This window comes from Bemisia tabaci, chromosome 9 (genome assembly GCF_918797505.1).
Source record: "Bemisia tabaci chromosome 9, PGI_BMITA_v3".
NCBI lineage: Eukaryota > Metazoa > Arthropoda > Insecta > Hemiptera > Aleyrodidae > Bemisia > Bemisia tabaci.
Genome location: NC_092801.1, coordinates 18513311 through 18530721, shown reverse-complemented (window position 1 = coordinate 18530721; position 17411 = coordinate 18513311). Strand labels below are relative to the sequence as shown.

The 17411-nt window shown below is 39.3% G+C and overlaps 1 protein-coding gene across 2 annotated transcripts; it reads right to left on the bottom strand.

The window, feature by feature from the left end:
* Nucleotides 1-8168: 8168 nt before the first annotated feature.
* LOC109034787 (uncharacterized) lies at nucleotides 8169-17318 on the bottom strand. 2 transcript variants are annotated; one of them, XM_072304075.1, is made up of 3 exons: nucleotides 16926-17318; nucleotides 14361-14506; nucleotides 8169-9567 (listed from the first exon to the last, which is right to left on the bottom strand). In XM_072304075.1, the coding sequence occupies exons 2-3, from the start codon at nucleotides 14415-14417 to the stop codon at nucleotides 8434-8436; spliced, it is 1191 nt and encodes a 396-aa protein (XP_072160176.1). In that variant the 5' UTR covers nucleotides 14418-14506; nucleotides 16926-17318; the 3' UTR covers nucleotides 8169-8433. The 2 variants fall into 2 exon arrangements, with proteins under 2 accessions (XP_072160176.1, XP_072160177.1); XM_072304076.1 differs by having other exon boundaries at nucleotides 17271-17289.
* Nucleotides 17319-17411: the final 93 nt, after the last annotated feature.

Here is a 17411-nt window from a genome sequence, read left to right as displayed (position 1 = left end):
GAAATTTTACGAGAAAACCAATAGAACTGTCGAAGGCAAATAGTCGAATATTCTTACTTAGATGAAATTTTGATTTTTTACCATATTTTTAGACAAAATAGTTCGTTGCTCCTGTAAGAAAGAATTCTTGCAGCACACAATAGTATTTTAAACGATTTTAAGATCCTGACATGCACATATTTATCGTGACCTATTTCAGAACTTCATAGAAACATAGAATTTTTAAAATTTCAACATTTAAATGTACTAAAGGCAAGGAAAAAGGAAGGAACAAGGGAAATTCGTGGATTTGAAGAGTTAATCTTCCCGAAATATTAAAAACCCGTGAACTCCTCGCCATAAATTTCCCGCAATTCCGTAACCTGTCAAAATTTGACTACCGGCCTAGGCATTTGATAAAATGCCTGATTTGACAAATTGCCTTCGACAGAACCACTTTTAAGCCTCCTATGTTTTGTATAAACAAATAAAAGGTTGAAAATTTTTCTTATTGTGTCCAGCCTCTCCAACTTACTCTCTCTATTGTGCGGCGCGGCACCGACAATCGGGCCCTGATTGAGCCGGAAAGCCGTCATTGACAAATGGAGAAAAAGGAGGGAAAAAACCGACGGACGAATCAATGAAATGCGGTTTGATGCACCGCCGCCGCCCGGAAAACGTGTTCCCGGCTTCGCGAGGGGGCACGTCAAAAGAGGGGGGGGCTGTTTTTCTGATTTCTGCGCTGCACCGGCAAATGATTTACTGCCAAGGACACTCAGTCTCATCGCGTTCACTTTGAACCTTGTTGCCAGATTCCATTTCTAAAAAAAGGTGATTTTTACCGTGTCGCTCTTTTGTGTGTTTGCTGGAGAACACTGAGGGAAAAAAGAGAACAAAAGAAATTCGGGAGTGAATTGTTAATTTTAGTCACCAATCGCGGTTATTCAAAGCTACACTGTTAAAAATCAATAATTTACTCTGAGTGAGGGCCGGATTAAAGGGGTGGCCACATGGGCCGCGGTCCATGGCGGCAAATTTAGGGGGCGGCAAATGATGTAATTTTTTCAAATGTAGGTATCAAGAAAAAAATCTGATTCAGAAAAAAAATCACAAATCAGAAAAGGCGAAAAAATCTCTCATATCCTGAGAGTTAAAGTATCGTAATTTCTAATTTGTTCGTCTTTCGGTGATACAAGAGACAGCGCTTTTCATTAGTCTAGTTGAGAGAGAAACCAAACACGCAATTTGGCGTGGAGTAGTACGGCGCAGAGAGCAATGATGACGAGAACTTGAGATGGAAAGGAGAAGCCCTATCGACGCACCGGTCAGCACGAAACACATATTAGCGCCTACAAGACTCCATGAATACTTCACGCATTGCGTCAAACGTAGTGCAGGTCAGCAGCGGTCAGCGTGAAACGCATAGCGCCTACAAGACTGTAGGGATACTTCACGCATTGCGCCAAAAACAGTGCGGTTGGCGCGGTGGCAGAAATTAAGATCATCAGACCACATTAATGTTTATTCTTATTCATAATTTTTTCGTTCTTTTCTTATAAATGAAAGGCATCGTCCACACAGAGATAGGTCTACGGAACTTAATTTTCGAGCAAAGTTCCGTGAACTTTTGCTGAGTGTTAACAGGGCTTTCACAAAAAATGTGCCAAACGCGAGTAAACGCGTCTTATGTACCCCTCCTCCTCCGGCACGTTCACCTGATGGTTTCTATGGATGTTTCAAAACGGATGAGATCGGGCGGCAAAATACAGGCGGCCCATGGGCGGCAAGAAGGTAAATCCGGTCCTGGTATCATAACACGATGGAGATGTTACAAGTGTGAGGGATTTGCAATTTGACTGTTGATTCTTATGTAAAAGTTTGCGAGAAACACGATAGTGCCACTGGTTTACTCTGAAATCAACTCCAAAGCTCAAAAAAAGCTCTTAAGTTGAGGCCAAAATGGAGGAGATGTCCCACGCTATCCTGAGAGTCCACCTCTGCATCAAGACAAACTCTCCATGCAAAGATAGGGAGCAAATACATTAGCAGTGATGCCGTGATTTTAGTTTTTGAGTCCCCAAATAAAGTGGCAGCCTTGTAAATTTATTTGCTCCCTATCTTTGCATGGAGAGTTTGTTTTGATGTAGAGGTGAACTCTCATAGGATAGTGTGGGATATCCCCTCCATTTTGGCCTCATTTTAAAAGCTTTTTTTGAGCTTAGGAGATGATTTCAGTGAAAACCATTGGCACCATCGTGTTTCTCGCGAACTTTTACATAAGGAAGCAATAGTCAAATCGCAAATTCCTCACACATGCAACATCTTCCATTTACCCCTAGGCAAGATCCGTAAACAACACTAGCCGCACAGGCGCACAACCTGGAGGCGATAACTATTGCTACACGAAAGTTGTACTGTAGCCTACCTCAAATATTGAAGGCGAAATAGAAATTCAGGTAGATCCATTCTATCTTGTGTCAACCCTGCTTTCTCTTCAATTTTCAGCCAAGAAACGCCACTGCGGGGGGATGTGTTTCAGTCTCCCTGAAAATTGAAGGAAAAATATCCTGATGTGCAAAAACCTTTTTCTGTAAATTTTCGTAACCAGTGCTGAAATAAGCGTTTATATCTTGGTTTCGAGTTGATTTCAGTAATTCTAACCAGGTGAATCATATTTTACCTTACATTTTGAGGAGGAAACATGTCGCCGAACACTTAAATTCGTAACACGTCTAGTGGTCCGTCGCAACAACCACCATCTCACAGAGGCACGAAAAAAAATAGATAAATAAAACAAGACGGGTTAATTTCAACATATTGACCAATTTACTTGGGGCACATCAGTGTGCCAACATTTCACTCACCATTATTTATTGGCAGCAAATTAGAATATTCACATGGTAGGTGGCACTATCCAGCTCGTCCGTGCGGCTCCTTTCCGCTTAAAACCCTGTTCTTTTTCTTTTCTTTTTTCTATAACCCTCTTTTCGGGCTAATTTATCTCTCACCTCGTCCGCGAGCAGCTCGGCGGAAATGCTTCGGTTATCTTTATTGTTATTCGTTGCTGCCCAGTCCGGTCTGATCGCGCGCAGCTCGGCTATACAGGGTGTTCTAGGGTGTCCACTTGTCCAAGGCCCCTTTTCAGAGGCCAGTTCTGTGGCTCAAAGTATGACTTTTTTCTTTTGAGGTTTTTTCGTTTTAAAAAGTGCTTATGAAGAAATGGAGAATCGAAGCGTGCGAAGAATCGAGTCTTTAACCCCGAAAAACCTGAAAATCCCTAATATCCTCCCTTTATTAGCGTAAGCATCCCAATATTTACTGAGACAATGGCCAAGGTCAAAGCTGAGATTTTTGGAGATTGGCAATTTTACATGAGTTTCAGTCCGAAATCGTTGCCAAAATTCCGGAAAAAACGACGATTTCATCTCCTTTTCATCTCCTTTTCATCACTTTTCATTTCATCTCCTTTCCATCTCTTTTTCATTTCACTTCCTTTTCATCTCTTTTTCATTTCACCTCCTTTCATCTCTTTTTCATTTCACCTCCTTTTCATCTCTTTTTCAAAAAATTACACCACCATGCGGTTGCTCTGACCGAAGATATTTTTAAAACTGTTGGGAGGGAAAACGCCTTATTTCGATCCCCAAAATACACTCCAGTAATCTGGAATCTGGTGGTTCAACCTTGGGACACCCTGTAAACCTTGCGGATCGGCCATTGGCGTCGTTAAAAATCTCGTTAAGTAGTCGGAAACTCCCGTGGTGGCTCATGTAGGGAAAAAAAAGAAAAAAGAAAAAAAAAGGTGAAAAGAACGATACCAGAGAGGAGAGCCCTCATCATTCCGCTTATTGGCACAGGTGCGTGGATTTGTTGCTTATTAGCAGTTCGTAATGGATATGTTACTCTTGACCACTCCTCGCGGTGCGATGTTGACAAGCGTTGGATTCATCAAAAGAAGGAATTTTTGCGAGTGAAGTATGTCTGAAGGGCCAATTTCGAAAACGGAATTTTCACAAATTTCTTTTTTTCGTATGCATTACCTAACACATCAATTGCTAATGCCAAAAAAGCATTCAAGCGTCAAAGCAGTTGCGTGGTGTGCTTTACGATGCATCGATTGATCTGACATTTAAACCTTTGGAAAATTCCTTGGTCCTGAACCTTGTCTTTACACTGCTGAAAGTGAGTTGCACATCCCACCTACCACTAGTCGTAGTTTTAATGGTTCTTTAGTGGTTACAATTATTTTAGTCGCGGTAACAATGCTGATCATGACGGCTTCTCTATTGGGACCGTAATTGTCGGTCCGGAAATATCTCACGATTCCAAACTTCATTCAAAAAGGAACCATACCCGATCGTGAAAATTTGCCTCGGGAAATCAGGCTCAGTCCTCGGTCAAAAAACTGAAGAAAAAAAGGGGGCAAATAAATGCAGATTAAGCTCAAGTGGATTGCATTTTGCAAAAAGCAGTTAAGAGCATTGCCATGTTGCTGAGGTTGTGCAACTTCATAATTTCAAATAAAAGTGCTGAAATCATGCAAATTACGAAATTTACATGTCAATTTTTGTCTTGGATTTCCAGTTTTTAGGGTGTAAAATAGAAACTTTTTATAGTTTTTTATATGATCAGATTTTGCCCCCAAGATAAGGCAGGACAGCGGCGGATCCAAGAATTTGGCAATACCGGATTTCCTTCATTTAAACCTATGTTAAATAATCGATTCCAGTTGGAGCACCTAGCCCCTCCTAGAAGCGATACATTTCCATAGGTTTAAACGGAGAAAAACAATGTTGCTCATTCGATGGCTCCGCCAATAAAAAAGGAGCACAATCTTAGCAACATTGCAATGCTTTTGGTTCCTTTTTGCGAGACGCAGCCCAATTTGTCTCCACCAAAGCAATACAAATCCGTCGTAATAAAGTGCCTGAAATCGTGCAAAAATATGAAATTTACATGGTATTTTCTGTCTTAAATTTACAGTTTGTAGGGTGTAAAATAGAAAAATTTTATTAATGGCCAGGTTTTTCTCCCAAGACAAAAGAAGTTGCACAATCTTAGCATCATTGCAATGAAAACGCAGCCCAATTTGTCTCCACCAAAGCAATAAAACTCCGTCGTAATAAATGCCTGAAATCGTGCAAAAATACGACATTTACATGGTATTTTCTGGCTTAAATACAGTTTGTAGGGTGTAAAATAGAAATTTCTTATTGATGACCAGGTTTTTCTCCCAAGACAGAGGAAGTTGCACAATCCTAGCATCATTGCAATGCTCTTGGTTCACTGAAAAAAAAAATCTCGGTGCATTTACTAAGAAAAGGGTAAAATTACCAAGAATTCAGGGTTCTATTTGATCCCAGTTTTTTCTTGGTAAAATTACCATTTATGGAATTGGTAATTTTACCGAGAAATCTCGGTAAAATTATTGAACTTTCTCGGTAATTTTACTGGACCTTGGTAAAAACGCCAATATTTTTTATCGACTGTGGTAGAATTACCGAGATAAAGTGACAAAGTTACCGGGAATTGATTACCAATAAAAGTGGTAATCCTGCCTGAAAAAAACAGTAAAAATACCGATTTTTAGGTAGGTAAGCGTACCAGTCCGTTTTGGTAAAATTGCCAATAATTGGTAAAAAATGTGAGATGGTAAAAGTACCAACGGCTCTTGGTAAAAACGCCGAGAATTTTTTTCAGTGTTCCTTTTTGTAAAACGCAGCCTAATTTGTCTCCACCAAGGCAATAAAAATCCGTGCCCGGGACGTAAGTGATGGAGCAGGTGACAAAAACAACGTTCAGCACGGAGAACCTGTTGGAGAACGAGAGGAGAGATGAATAAAAATTAGAGCTGGAAATTAATTAAGTTACTTTATGTAAATAATTTTTTTTCTTATTACCCGCGCGTTTCCCTTAATTGCAGTCGACTTGCCGAGACGCGGCCTATAAAATGGCCCTGTCCGAGGAATAAGGAGCGAGAGTTGTCATGTTAAGGGAAAAACCACGTAACTGCAAATGGAGGGTGTCTGTGCGTACGCGGTTTTGTCACGGTGGGGGTTAGGGAGTGGCCGTACCTCTAAATTACCCGGCGCAAGTATTTCATTCGTTGCAGTTCTCTGCCGGGCTCCGGAGAAAACGCGGACCTCCCTAGGATTTGCATTGCGGTTACGTGGTTTTGTATTAGGAGGGTGGTTTTATTCATAATTGACTCAAAACAGGATCGGCCGCGAACCACGACGGGATTCAATTCGAATCAATTCGCGGTTCCGATACGGTGTCGCGTAGTTGCCAATTTGCCTTGATTCTTGAATGATTAGAGTTTTTTCAATATTGCCTTGTTAAGGAAAAACGCCGTATGAACATTCGAAAGTTGCCATCCCTCGATAAAATGATTATTTTTGAGGAAATTTATGAATTTTTCCCTTGAAATTTTCAGGAACTTTAGGTGAACTTGCGTACAAATTGTCTGAAAAATCGAAAGGAAAATCTTCATAATTTTACGAGGAAATTCGTGTTTTATAGAAGGAAATTTGGCAACGCCTGGAGACTTATACGGCGTTCTTCCTTAGCACGGCAGAAGGGTTTACCAATTTTTTAGGATCAATATCTATCTGCACAATGGTACATACTTTTGTTTTTAGAAATGATCCAGAAAAAAAGGTTTTTCTTCCAAAAAATGTAGTCATCACAAAAAAAGTGGCTTGATACAGATACAAGCCGAAAAATCCTTGAAATTCTCGCCGTTCATATGTTTTGGTGGATTGGCGTCGGCCATGTTAGTCATTGCGTAGCATCTTCCTGTGCAGGGGTTGGATGAAACGCCCCTTGTCTAAGAAAATGTTCACCTGTACCGTAGTATCGTTTTTGAAGCAAGGGGCTAAAAATACCGCAAATTCCTTACAAAGATTGTGAGGTGAGGAGTGCATTTCAGACTTTGCCGATGCGCTCATCGTGATTTTTGAGAAATTTTCTGTAAGAAACAACTCTTATTTTTTCTCCAGCAAAAGTCTGCAATAGGCCAATTTTCAGATTATGTAAATACATTTTACAACTTGAGTTTTGTGCGTTTTTATCAGAAGCTTTCAATTTAAATTTACGAGTTTTTTTTCCTTTTAATTATACTCATATTTTTAGTATCTTAAATATGCCTGTTGTATATAACACAATTGTATGCGTTTCCACTTTATAAAGACTAGTTGACCATATAGCGCCTTGATGCAAATATTCGTGTTCCACGCATGTGTCTGTTGCATATTAAAAAATTTGAGGCGTTTCCGCTTTATAAAGACTATACTGAGTTGACCGTAGCGCCTTGATACAACTATTCGCGTTTCACGGATGTGCGTGTTGCATATTCGAAAATTGAAGGGGTTTCCGATTACCGCACTTCTTCAGAGATGCATGCGCCTCTACAGGAACGAACGGGAGTTAGTCGCACGGTGGATCGAGTCAATTAGAGAGGTCGGACATGACATTTTTGACTAAAACTGAGAATTTTGTTGTTGATTTCGTCACGTTTTAAATTTCAAGGAGTGCTTCTAGAAGAAAATGTCACGGAAAAACCATTGGAACCTTTATGGGAAGCTCAAAGTTATGTATAAGCGGAGTTATTAGCGTTTAAAGTTTCCAAATTTTGTCTGACATCTCCTATTGACGCAATCCACTGTGCGTCGTTAGGGTAGATTAGGTTTGCTCATTCCGCGGATTGGACGATTTTGCCAACGGGGTGAGACATGGATTAATTTTTTTTTTTTTTTTTTCAGGTTGAAGTTGAAAGAAACATGTTGGGAACCTTTGTATGGTTGTCGTTCTAAATAATGCATATTGATGGTGAAACTACAAAAGCGAGTATCTTGGCTTGCGACATGTGCTAACTTTCTATCGAATTATTCCTTTCTAAATAATAGGAAATTGTCATTACACTAAATTTTGTGTGATTAATCTTTGAGATTTCAAGAATATTCATGGAAAAATTGGCTAGAAGCTCTTAGCGATATTTGTGGACTAGAAGGTTTAAGTTTGGTTCAACTGATTTTCATTGCTATGAATAACTATATAAAAATATGTGATTTTACATCAACATAAAAACAGGAAAAGAATAAATATAAAAAAATGATATATGCTGCAATAAAACTTTTAATTATCTCAAATTGATTCTTATTACTAAAAACATCAATGTTAACTGTTAACTTTATTTGGTTACAATATAACATTTTGCAAGATTCCAAAGAATGTGAACGGGAGTAGACCAAATGCCCTTATCGATGAGGAATGTTCCCTGAACTTAATATAATTCAAGGTTCAATTTTAGCCATCGAAAAGTTTACATCATACGGAACCCCTACTGTCCAAAATTTGCGATCTGTGTCTCCAGGGATTTGATTCTTCCATCAATCATCTTGACTTTGTCTCCAACTTCTTTGTCCGCCTGATTTTTCTCTTCAATCATCGCCATTATTTTTCTTGCGCGTTGGCGGAATCGAGAGACTGACCCTTAAGTTCTTTCTTCAGTTGATCCGCTTTGTCTGTGAAAATCTTGAGAGCCAATTTGAACATGTCGTCCTTCATTTTCTTCAAAGTCTCAATTTCTGCCTTCATCTCGTCCACGTTTGGGATACCTCTCGCCTGTAAGTTCTGTGATGTTCCCTGACGTTGGCTGATTTGTGTCTCCAAGGCTTTGATTTCTCCATCAATCAGATTGGCCTTTTGGTTTATTTCTCTTTCTGCCTGGTTTTTCTCTTCAACCATCGGCCTTATTTTTTCTTGCAGGCTGGCGAAGTCAAGATTCTGGCCTTCGAGTTCCTTATCAAGCTGAGCCTTTTTTGCCTTGAACATAGAGCTAGCCGTTTTGAACATATCCTCCTTCATTTTCTTCAGAGTCTCAATGTATGCCTTCATCTCCTCCACGTTTGAAAAGCTTTTTGCCGGGAGCATCTGTGGTTTTCCTTGAAGGTGGCCGATCTGCATCTCCAAGGCTTTGATTTCATTATCAATCAGATTGACCTTTTGCATCATTTCTTTTTCTGCCTGGTTCTTCTCTTCAACCATCGGCTTTATTTTTTCTTTCATGCTGGCGAAGTCAAGATTCTGGCCTTCGAGTTCCTTATCAAGCTTAGCCTTTTTGGCCATGAACATAGAGCTGGCTGTTTTGAACATGTCTTCTTTCATTTTCTTCAAAGTCTCAATTTGTGCCTTCAACGATTCCACATTCGAGCAGCCCTTTGCCCATGACATAGGTGGTTTTCCCTGAAGTTGGCTGATTTCTGACTCTAAGCATTTGATTCGTCCATCAATTAGCTTGACCTTTGTTCCTACTTCTTGGTCAGCCTGGTTTTTCTCTTCAGCCGCTGCCTTTATTTTCTCTTGGACGTCGGCGGAGTCGAGATCCTGGCCTTTGAGCTCCTCCTTCAGTTTAGCTGCTTTGTCCGTGAAAATCGTGAGAATGGTTTTGAACATGTCCTCCTTCATTTTCTTCAAAGTCTCAATGTGTGCGGTTTTCTCCTTGATCTGATTCAGTGCAGTTGCTTCACCTCCAGAGATGCCGACATTGTCCTGATTTGAGTCAGAGACGGATGGGGCAAAGTGTGCCTGAAAAAAATAAAACGCCGACTTGAAAAAACTTGCCCACAAGTTACGCGCAAGTTTGATTGCCACCTCAACTACATGCCCAGTGGCGAGGTGTGAATGATCGGTTATGAATATTTTCCTATTTAAAGCTATGGAAAAGAATCGATTATTACGATGTTTGTTGCGAACGCCTTGTTTATCGATCCTTTTCCACACGTTTATATGGCAGAATAATCGATGTATCGCAAAGCACGCCAAGCCACTGTACGTGTACGTGTCTAATCTCACAAAATATCTCATTTGTTTTTCTCTCGGCTAGATGGAAGCAAATATGGACGCATTTCTATAGAACAGAACTATGTGCAGAGGGAAAGATGGGGTGTGCTCGTTCGTGCTCGGGCCATAAGAGTGAATGGGAAATATAAAGTGCCATATCTTAGTGTTTTTTTCTCATACATGTCGGAGTCACTTGAGGTTTTGGTTGATTTAATCAAATTGATGGTTGCTTCAGCTTAAAATTTGGTTGATCAAAAAGAAATAATTTAACCTAAATTAACCGAAACGCAGCAATTTTTCATTGTGTGGGCGTTGTTTACATCCAATTTGTCGTTTTCTGGACGAAGGAGCGTAACTCTATTCCAAGGTTGGAAAATTGACCAAACAATGCAATGTTTTAAAGAATGTACCTGCGCAATTTACGTTAAAAATGTGTCTGATTTTTGCATGAGATCAAAAGAAAAATCAGTAACATTTTCAGTAAAGGACTCCAAAGATTCTCCTGATGAAAATGCAATTTATGAGGGGAAATGGAACATTGACATTTAGTTATGAGGGAAACACGAATTGTCGAAATGAAAGCAAACAGCGCTTCTAGCCAAGGAATATGGCATAAACAGAGCGGCAGAGCATGGTATGCCTTCATTTTGATCTATTATGCAACTATTTGTACAAGGGAGAACTATTTTTGCCTCATTCTCAAAATGAAGGAAATTTACCTATGTTTCTGTTTTGCAGGGACAAAGCACTATAATAAAATGATGGATGCATCAGAGGACCTGTCCCCTCATCAAAATTTCACTTAAAACATTTGGAACGAGTTAAAATTTCAAAACCAACTTAAATTTGAGACTTTAAAGCGTCATTGAGAAAATTATCGTTGCTCTTATGGAATTCGATTTCCTATCTACTTTCCTAGTCGTTGATACAATGTTATAATCATCTGGTAACGATTCTTTCGATCCACGCAACGATGGCGCATTGTAAACGGGACTCAAATAATCGTTAAAGTATCAGTGTGATTACAAATACAACCAAAAAAGGAGGTAGAATATGGAATATAATACGTGCACCGTAAAAGCAACGACTCTTTTTTTCTCTATGCACTGGAAAAAAAACACATTGGATCTAGAGTCCAGACTCTTAAAAATATCCACAAGTAAAAGTACTCTTGATTCAATCAGAATCTAGCTTAAATCAAGAACCAAGCCTCTTAATTTAAGTGGATTTCGTTTTGATTTAAGCAAAAATCCGATTGAATCAAGAGTAGTTTTCCTTGTCAATGTTTTCAAGAGTCTGGAATCTAGATCCAATGTGTTTTTTTCCAGTGTGCAATAAAATTCATAAAAATCAATAAATCCTCCCATCCATGATATTTACCAAAATCCAACGGCAAAGCGGTCATTGAAGAAAACTAATATTTTTATGAGCAACTAGAATTTAGTTTTACATAAATTTAATTTTAAAAAATTCCAAGAAACTTCTTTCACCATGAAACACCCTGAGAATCGATTTACTCCCGATTTAACTTGAGTGGACTTGAGTGTTTGCGCTGTCACACACGTATTCATGTTCAAGTGGTCTCGGCAATTGAGAAGTCCTTAGATTTAAATAAAACAAATAAATCCCTATTTTTCGACGCTCAGAAGTTCAGAAAGTAAGATTAGAGAGATTAAAACGACTTTAAGTGCGGTTGTGGGCTACTTAAGTGTCTTTCTGATGTTCGTGCTTTTCACTTAGAGGAGCCAAACCTCACTTTTACTCAAATCTTTGTAAGTAGTTTTGGCGCTTTTATTCTTATCAGAGTTCTATGAATATACATGCATCTTAATAGCAAAATGCCCTTACTCAGTCAATGAATTTTTGAATGTCAATGAATAAATCATTACCTTAAGACGAATTGTATGCCAATATGTTTATATCAATATCTTTATTTAGAAAATGACGTTTTTGTGAAGCCAAATGTGCAAAAAGTAAAAGAATGAATAAATAAAATAATAAATAAATACCGCTTGTGCGCCTAGGTTAAAGATCAAAACAGTTACTACTCTCGAAACAACAGTAATCAAAACCAATGTTACCACTCCCAAGTGGACATTTCCTGCCAAACGGAACTATGTGCATTAAGACATGAGCCCTGAGACCCCTAAGAATATATGCATAACAGGGCTCACGTCATGATGCACATAGTTCCGTTACGCAGAAATTCGTCCAAATGACGTTGCGAAAACGTTTATTTTGGAAGTAATATTGTGACAAAATTTCCGCTACCTTTTTCACCCAGAAACAAAGAGAAGCCCTCCACCGATCTCTTAGACATGTGGAAACATTCACTTTTAGGGATTCTACGCTTCTTTATTTAAAATTATGAAAGGCAGCAATTGTCATCATCCTCTTTTCGACTGTTGACCCACCTACGAGATGGATGATGAGCTTTTGGAGGTAATGATCCAAAAAAGTTTACAAAACTTCGGTTTACTTATGCGAAACGAAATGCTCAACATGTTATTTAATATCCATTTCGTATTTAGCTCAACAGTTGAATGGTGGTTGAATGGTGGTTTTTGCCGGGCGGGCTTCAATCCACTGAACTAGACATTCTCTAAGTACGCTTAATGTGTGCTATGATGTGTCCCTTCAAACTAGGGGTTTGCACTTGGTATTTCTGACTATCAAACTTTGACGACTACAAAATATTTTTTAGTGCACTGAAAAAAAACTCCGGTCGTGGAAGCCGTACTCACGTGTTTTACAGACATACCGCCCACGTTCCGGGCTCAGAGGCCGAAAGTTCCGGACGTAGCACCCGGAGCAATCTATGTTATGGCTCCAGCACCCGGAACGTTCAACCTCTGAGGCCTGGACTAACGGTGTGTCTATATAGCCTGTAACTTCCTTTTTTCCAGCGTGACACGTGTTGAAGTCGGCGATTCTGATCAAGCTTTACGGATATGCTCAGCGAAAAAGGTTCAATCAAACACGTATGTTGAATTATTTCAACTATTAATAACCCTTCAAACGATAGGTGTTACGTACGGAAAAGATGTGTATCAGTTTCACAGTAACACCCTAGAGAAAATATTACCTTGCGGTGAGCTCACCATCACCTTGCGGCAAGGTATCGGCCTTGCCACCCTCTCCGAGCCCTATCCGAGGCCTCGCCGGGTCAGTTCGTGGAACTTAACGACTGGGAATAATTATGCATGGCAACGTTGGAGACGAAAAGCATACCCAACACGGGGTATTTCCCGATGCTGTGTCGCCTTTTTCGCGCCCTGCGTCTGGATTTGGGTCTACAGTGTTGTCATACGGTTTTATTCCCGGTCGTCGAGTTCCATGAACTAGCTCGGTGAGGGCTCGGATAGGGCTCGGAGAGGGCGGCAAGGCCGATACCTTGCCGCAAGGTGATGGTTAGCTCACCGCAAGGTAATATTTACACTAGGGCAGGGATTGCATACGGAAGGAGGGAGTGTCAAATCCTTGAAGTGTGTATGGAGGATAGGGAGACTGTGGCGGTTAGGCGCCGCAGAGCACTAGAGAGCACGCGGATTTTATATGTTCGAGAGCTTCAAGTAAACAGTAGCAAGGCGTAAATGATCGACTATCGATATTTCCCCATTTGAGACCATAGTAAGGAATCTATTATTAAGGTGTTCGTTGCGAACACCCGTTCATCGATCCTTTTCCATACACTGTTAAAAATGAATGATTTACACTGACAATGAGTGAATAGCCGGCGTGAAAAGAAATCCAGAGCGAATTTCGCGCCGCACTCTGAGTGGATAGATCAGAACGTGAATATCACCAACAACGGACGAATTAGTTGAGGTACCTCAAGTAGCGTGAATGCAGGGCACTCTGGCATGAGTGCCGAATGGCAAAGTGGTAGCGCACTCGTCTATCAACGCCGCGACTCGAGTTTAAGTTCATGCTGTGGCAGTTCCGTTTTACGTTTGCCTGTCAGATTTTCACTCCCGCCAGAGCATGGCATTCGCGCCGAGCTTATTTCGCGCCGGATCCATGCCCTCAGAGTAACAGTAGAGCATCTGTATAGCGAGAGTATGGACAGATCGCTTCATGGATGGCTTAAGGCCCAAAAGTGCAGCCACCCTTATAACCAACTTCTAACGCACAAAATTTCACTGTCAGTCTGCAGATTCCAATTCTAACCAAGATGGCTAAGGATGTACATAAATGAGTGTTCTTCCGCAAAAATGAGTAAATATATGCAAAAACTAAGTCAAGCACGTGCTTTATAAACGATGGTTTGTAACAATTGTATTAATAAATCTCTCTGGATAATTGAAAATCCATAGGTTGGCTGCATTTCTGGGCCTTAACTTTATTCGCGGAGGCATCGGTGAAGGCCTGATGGGTTTTCGGAAATTCACATCTGTCTATACTCTCGCTATACAGGTACTCTAGTCAAAACAGCAACTGAGTTAGCGTGAATTTCGCGCCGGGATTTTGAACAGTGTAGGTTTAAATGACAGATCAATCGATGTATCGCAAAGCACAGCGAGTGAAGTAACTCTTACCTGCTGAATAAAAGCGGCGAGGAAGAGAAGAGCCAATGGTTTGTACCCGAAACCCATGGTTGCACACTTGGTTGTGAGTACCAATCCATGCTCTGCGTTCCTTTTTATAGGCCGAGTTTCAGTTCCAGCCAAAGGTCACCTTGTGCCTGGAAATAGGAAAAAATTCAATAATGAGAAAAGATTTAAAAAGCTAGGCCTAAAAAGTGCAGCTTGCCGAGAATCAATTGGACGTATCTCTATCAAACGGAACTATGTGCATTGTGACGTGCGCCCTGTAATGTATACATTCTTATTGGTCGCAGGGCTCATGTCTCAATGCACATGGTTCCGTTTGACAGGAATACGTCCAATTATTGCCCTTGCACGTTCGATCACGCATATCGATCTACAGATTTTAAATAACACGTCCTCTTTCCAGGTAAGAATAACTGTGGGTGCTAACCTGTGGCAAATCTACGGATGAATCGACCATAAATCGCTCTGAAAGAATTCACTTTGATGTTCGAGCTGGAATCTCTGTTGAAAGTGACGCACATGTTGACATGACCCAAGTCAACTTAATGAACATAGCACCCGGAAAATGAGCGTTAAATTGTGTTGTAGAGGAGGAATAGCAATTAATGCGGATATGATTGACGCAAAAGGATGTGCGAATCATTAAAAAATAGTTCCTGAAACACGACAAATTCGCGGTCTAACTAGATTTAAAACACTTCGTGGTGAGTATTACTCATTTGGTTCATTATCACTCAAGTACAACTTTGTGGTACTGGTGCAGGACTATAGCAATTAATGAGGGGTTGATTGACGCAAAGGACGTTGGAGTCATTAAAAAGGATAGTGCTCAAATGTGTTAATGCCCTGTGACTTATTCTTTTCATAGAAATTGAAATAGCTTTTGAAACACTCAGTTCCGTTATGGGTTTCCGAGGAGTAGGATTTTTCTGATAAAAAATGTCGATAGGTGATGTAGCAATGTCCGTGGTGAGAAATCACCATGGAAAGAACCACGGTAAAAGCAGGAAAGCTATATGGAAAAATTCTTGAAAAGTTTGAATTTCCGTGCGCTAAAACTCGGACCGATTGGTCAACTGATCTTTTCAGACATGTTGTAATCTTCAATGATCAACTGATTTTATTAGAACAGCCATTTTTCTTAACGTATAATTATGCGCGTAGTGTAATAATACCCTTGATTCAATTTTTTTGCTTGTTTTCCGTGTCAAGCTGAAAAAAACTTTGAAACTAACGAGAAAGTAATATTGTTCTGAGAATAAACCGAAAAACAAAAAAACACGAGGGAGAGCGCAATAGTGTATTTTTCCTTCGGAAAATACACTCAAATTCGCAGAGGATCTAGATGGAAAACATTTCATTGTAAGTATTAATCATTTAGACCATATTCACCCTCGTACAACCTTGAGGATAAGTTTTCAGAACTTTTTTTGTATTTTCACTATTCTCCCTATTTCCAGGAGCGTTTGCAGCAACCTCCAAAAATGGTCGACATTAAATGAAATGGTCCAAAATCGATGTTTTTATTGAAATATCTTAAGTTTGAAATAAATGAAATGGCAGGAGGCTGATACTGATGTATTTTACTACAACCACCTATCGCTGTTCCTACAGGAATGAAAAATTTTAAGTGATCAGCAACTTTGGATAGAATAAAGTCTAATAAGCTCACGATATTTCATGAATATGGAATTTATTCAAAAGGACCAACATGCTACCCGTACTTCAAAACATGAATTGCTGAAACAAAATTTCCTCCATTGAAATTGATAATTCGAATCTCCTTTTTTCATGTGGTTCCTCCTTGAAAGCAAAATGCCAAAAATAAATTAACCAAATTGACAATTAACGATTTGCGTCGTCAATCTCCGTTTTTAATATACATTTTTTCTCCTTCTAGATTTTTTAGGAGCATCCAGGAACAAGATTTTTTAAGATTTGAGCCTCTATAGGTGGTAATACACTGCTATGAATGAATAATTACCCTAGTCGTGACAGATTATCCAATGCACGATCTTATTTTTTATACCTTTTACATCTCCCATAAAATTTCGGCCAACCTGTTTTTTTTCAAAATTTGGTTTGTCCGTAATTTGGATCCGTCATATTGATCTTGTATTTTTTACTGTCAATTCCTTTGACTTCATTTTTACACAAACTGCATTTTGATAAAATACGTATGTGTATCTTTTGGAAGACCTTTTATAGTTAACAGAAAAATCCTGGCTTTCAAGCAATAGGTAATTTGTTCGTCCAATGAATTAACTTTACCAACAATTACTATCACAGTCAATTTTATAAACTTTCTATGATAACTTTTCAATGGATATTAGAATCTTATGCGGGTTCACAAATTGATTTGTCTGCCATTTTTTTAATCTTTAAAAACATTTTCAAATTTCTGCTCTGCCTTTCCGACGAGCATATGACAGAAGGCATCTTTATTACTTTGTCTGCCACGAATATTTTTCTTCGTTCTCGTTCATTGAATTCACTTTCATTTCACTGCGTAGAAATTCTGTAAAAATTCAAGAAGAAGACAGAAAATACCTGATTTTATCCATTTTATTGTTTGTTTCATACTTGGACATTCTAATGTGAAGGTGAACAAAATATTCAATGTTCATACATTGATGGTAAAACTGTGGACACACGTATCTTGATTTCGTCGTCTGTTGCGTTTTCGACTACTGCTGTTCCGTTTCCTCTCATTAGTAAATTTAAAAAACGAAAATTTCTTTGAGAAAACGTTACAAATCATGTTGGAGCGAAGTTTTCAGGATTATTCTGAACATAAGAGAAAAATAAACACTTATTGTCTTTTTTCCATGAGCAAAAATTAGTCATTCTTAAACCACTAAAATTAATGGATAAAAATACAAAACTTAAACAAACAAACGAAAAAGGCTCGAAATCTGCGACGTCACGAACCACAAGTTTCACTATCTGTTTGGTCATGCTTGAATCAGTTTTGTGTAACGTAGTGTAACCTCTCATGTGCATGTGTCACCCATCTTAAGATTATTTACTTCCTAC

Bases quoted from the DNA above. Each gene is read 5' to 3' on its own strand.
- LOC109034787 (XM_072304075.1), bottom strand. From the start codon at position 14,417: ATGGGTTTCGGGTACAAACCATTGGCTCTTCTCTTCCTCGCCGCTTTT. The intron at 9,568-14,360 runs GTAAGAGTTACT...TATTTTTTTCAG, and splicing joins TCGCCGCTTTTATTCAGCAG to GCACACTTTGCCCCATCCGT.